Below are 4513 nucleotides of genomic sequence, written 5' to 3' on the forward strand. Positions count from 1 at the left end.
GCCCCATTTATCTTAAATTCTATCTCACATTTACTGATTCCTACTGAAAATTCAGATCCGTTACAGGTCCAACAAAATTTTCCCAGGGTGGCATAGGCTAACCATATATAGTCAAATCAGTTACATTTTATAGCCTGCCAGGTTTCATTTCCTTTAAAATCTGAATAGTAAGGGGCCGACATTTGTGTGGCGTTTAAAGGTGTTGATATCATGTCAATACCAGGTATTGTCCTGGTAGAATGAATAGGGGCATGACTGCATACCCAACATTGAGAAACATTTAAGTCCTTTGCAAATTGGTAAGATAATTGGAGGAAAACATTTTGGTGATGAAATAGTGACCTTCTTGATCTATTCTGCAATATTAAGTTGTTTATCATGTTTTCTTCAGTTACTGAGTCTTTAAATTCGTGTAAGATGATCCAAACAAGTAAACTAAGAATTATCCGAGTCACTGCACCATTTAATTGTCGTGGAAAAAACACGCTGTAGAATTTGGAATCAGGTCAGATAGCTATCGAAATAAAGTTTCTATCGGAGAGAGACCCTTACAGGAAGATTTCTGCTGTGGCCTCTACTTTTACATCCAGGGCAATTAACCTTTTATAGATTCAAGACAAAGGGTTGCCTAAACTAGCTTTTCCCGCCTTGGGACTATCTGTCTTGTGTCCTTCAAGACAGTTTAATGGTCATCTTCCTCTTATCTAAGGAATTTCTCTCTCCCACCTTGAGGCCTTAGCCATCCTTTGCTTCCACACCTCAGATTGGAAACATTTACAGGCAGTCTTCGATTTACAACTCTGAGTTACGACAAACAGCATTTACGACGTTTGTAAATTGACACCCTGTTTTGAGGTTCCGACATGGATTTTGTCTTTATGATGCTCAACACAGCAGCATCCAGTTGGTAAGTCTGTTGTGGTAGGGGTGGAAGAGGGAGGGAAGGGGCATGGGGGGATGCAGATCAACACCCTGCAGCAAGGGAGGGATTGCAGCTGGGGCTGGGGCAAGCTGCCCAGCTGGGGCAGGGGCGCACGGGGGTGGGGATGGGGTGGCTCACCGCTGTGTGCTGCCAGTTCAGGAAGGCATGGTGGAGGGGGTGCCCTGGATCTGCGTGGGGCAGGTGGGGCCAGGGCTGCACTCTGGGCGGGAGGTGCTGGGAGCGGGGGCTCTGTGGGATGCAGGCACAGTTTGCTTCAGGCAGACATGGCAGCACTGGGAGTGGGGGCTATGCCCTGCTGCCGCTCGCCCAGCCAGGGCAGGGGGGCACTGTGCTGCCTTGGGCAAGCAGTATGCAGCAGTGAGAGAAGCTGCAGCCTCCACGCACCTCCTGGATGAGCTGTGGCTTCGCCCCGCCCTGGCTGGGCGAGTAGTGGCAGCTGCAGGATGTGGTGGGGGCATGTGACCTGAATCTGTGCGGTGCGGGCGGCAGAGCAGAGGCTATGGGGGGGCTGCAGCCATCCTAAAATTCCCCATAGCCCCTGCTGCCTGCCTGGAGTGCAGCCTGGTGCAGCCCTGGCCCCGGGCCACCCCACACAGGTCTGGTGCCCACACCCCTGCCGTGCCTGCTGCTGCCACCGCTCACCCAGCCAGGGCGGGACAAAGCCGCAGCTCATCCAGGAGATGCTGGGAGGCTGGAGTGGCCCCCACTGCTGCAAGCCACTTGTCTGAGGCAGTGCAGTGCCTGCATCCCGCACCCCTCCGCCCCAGCTGGGCAAGAGGTGGAAGGGCAGAGTCCCCACTCCCAGCGCCTTCTGCCTGGAGTGCAGCCCGGCATAGCCCCAGCCGCCCCACGCAGATCTGGGGCACACCCCTCCATGCCCTCCCTGCGCCCCCTCTGCCTTGGCTGGGCAACTTGCCCCAGCCGCAATCCATCCCTCACTGCAGGGCGTTGATCTGCCCCTGCCCCCACACACCCCTTGCTTCCCCCTGCTCCACAAAAGACTTACTAGCTGGATGCAGCTGTGTGGAGCGAGGTAAAGGAACCAATTCCCCATTTGTAACATTGTTCCTATGGGAAAGCTGGTTTTGAGTTGTGACCTTTTGACTTATGATGCAGTTTTCAGGAACCAGTTGTGTTGTAAGTCTGAGGACTGCCTGTACTTTAAAATTAAACTGCTAGCTGACTGGAACAACAAGAGTGTTCAAGGTCACCTCCAGGCCAATGTTTACCACACCACAACCTGAAATATTGTGACCTGCTCTTTAAGAGACCTCCTTCCCCAAGACATATAGCTCAACTCCCACGATTTGTGTCTTAATAAAAATCAAGATAACAGCATCAGATACTGCCATGCTGTCTTAAGAAATATGCAGTCTCTAAGAAACACAGAAAACTCACAGCTCTCTGCTCATCTTTCCCAAAACATGACACCATTGTCAGCAACCCAGACCCCCGGACAGTTCATGGATGAGGATGTGGTTGAAGCCCAATACAAAAAAAATAAGCCATGCTTTTTGGTACACAGGATTTTATAGCTAGGGTCTCCTGTGGCTGAAGGCAAAAATATTCAGTTGGTTAATCCAATCTGCATTTTAGCAGTGCTTCTGGATTCCTCACAGATGCTAAACTCTCACACAGAAGAAGTTGGTGACACGATACCACCATCTACAGCCACTTAGGGCAGGGATTGGTAACCCCTGGCATGGGTGCCAGAGCATGGCATGCAAAGGCATTTTGCTTGGCGCACAGACTTCAGGGTGGGTAAGGAGCTGGGACTTCACTGCCACAACAAGGATCGGGATCCTTGTGGCTCCCCTGCTGTCCACCCCTGGCATGCCAACATCTTACAAGTTGAGGCTGCAGATGTTTTTGTCTCTGCCCAAAAACAGTGCTGACCCCTGACTTAGGGTACTGCACCTTGATGATGATGGACAACAATCAAACTTTGGTTATATGTCCATCACCTCCCTGGCTGGACTAAAATAACTGGGAATAAAACTGTCAGCCCTCAAAAACTATGACTAGTGGAAAATGCCCCAAAATACTTCCTTGTCACTACAAGTTACCATAAGTGAATTTATCTGTTCTCCACCCACAACACCAACTCCCCATAAAATATCATATCCATTTCAAGATCTCAGTCCGCATTTTCAAATCATCCAAGGGTCTTGGTTCCTGAAACCCAGGAGACCATTCTCCAGCACTAAAAAAGTATCATGGTCAACAGTTTTGCTCCTCTGACAATGGAACCATCTGTTATAAAAGCGGTGAAAGAAAGCTTTCACATGGTAAAATCCTGAACACATCCAATAGCTGACTGCAACCTAAGCTTGTGACAAAGGAGAAAGAGGTAGAGGAGACATAATCACCTTGCAGCAAGGATGTGCCAACAGGGATGGTTTCAAGTACATTGTCTCTGATATAAATGGAGTCATGGAATGCTGGAAAACAGTCATTGTAATCAGCAATGTAAACCATAACCTGTGACAAAGAAAGAAATAATCATGAACAGACACAAAAGAAAAAACTAACAGAAAATGACAGTCTCTGCCTCAAGAGTGGCCCAGGACTGGCTACTTGCTATCCAAAATATGAACGTTTTGACACACTGGCTCTTACTAATTAAGATGGCACACTCTATGCCATTCTATAAAATGTTTTCCTTCCCATTTTAGAACTACGGCATGCTAACACCCTTGAGATAATGCAGCACAGGTAAGCATTTAGAATATACAAGACTCAGTGTCTAAGGTTTTTTTCTGACATGATGCTTCTCAAACCCAGTCAGCTTTTGGAGAGAGGCATTCTCCTTACCCAGGATCAAAACAGGATACGTTAAAACTAGGGGTGCACCAATAGAAATTTTTTGGGCCGATACCGATGGCTGATTTTTAACGAACCTTATTGGCTGATACCAATCCAATTCCGATATGCAGCTGGGCAGCTTGGAAAGCTGTGCCCAGATGGTAAGTCTGTTGTGGGGGAAGGGACGAAGGGAGAGGGAAAGGGCATAGGAAGGCAGATTGAGGCCCCCGCAGTGAGGGAGGGAGTGGGGATGGCACTGCACAGAAACGGCAGAGCAGGGGACGGAGCTGCAAGCAGCTCATCCCGGGGTGGGGGGACGAAGGGGAGCGACTCCTGCCACTGCAGATTGGGGCAAAGGAGGTGCAGGGCTCTTCCTAGCAGGGGGCTGGGCTGCAGTGCTAGGAGAGGGCTATGATGGGGGACTGCAGCCACCCCAAAATTTGCCATAGCCCCCTTCCCAGTGCCATTGCCACCTACTCTGAGCACAGTCCTGGCCCAACCCCCCCACCAGGAAGAGCCCGGCACTGCCTTGGCCTCAGCCTGCAGCAGCAGCCCGCCCTTGTCCCCTGTGCAGATCTGGGGGCACCCCCCCACCCCCCCCGAGCCCTCCCGGGGTGCATGCAGCAGCAGGAACCACATCCCCTACACCTCCCTGGAAAAGTCACTCATGGCTCTGTACCCTGCTCTGCTCCAGCTGTGCAGTGCCTTCCTCTGCCCCAGCCCTACTCCCTCTTCCCTCACCGTTGGAGTCTTGATCTGTGTCCC

The 4513-nt window shown here is 50.7% G+C and overlaps 1 protein-coding gene across 1 annotated transcript in view; it reads right to left on the reverse strand.

Moving 5' to 3' along the window:
• LOC102374051 (neural-cadherin-like) overlaps positions 1-4513 on the reverse strand; it is a 77360-nt gene that overhangs the window by 57860 nt on the left and 14987 nt on the right. Inside the window, exon 5 of the mRNA XM_025199421.1 lies at positions 3313-3424. Coding sequence (XP_025055206.1) covers positions 3313-3424 — 112 coding nt within the window. The remainder of the gene's footprint in view (positions 1-3312; positions 3425-4513) is intronic.

The sequence above is a fragment of the Alligator sinensis genome, unplaced genomic scaffold (genome assembly GCF_000455745.1).
Source record: "Alligator sinensis unplaced genomic scaffold, ASM45574v1 scaffold273_1, whole genome shotgun sequence".
Classification (NCBI taxonomy): Eukaryota; Metazoa; Chordata; order Crocodylia; family Alligatoridae; genus Alligator; species Alligator sinensis.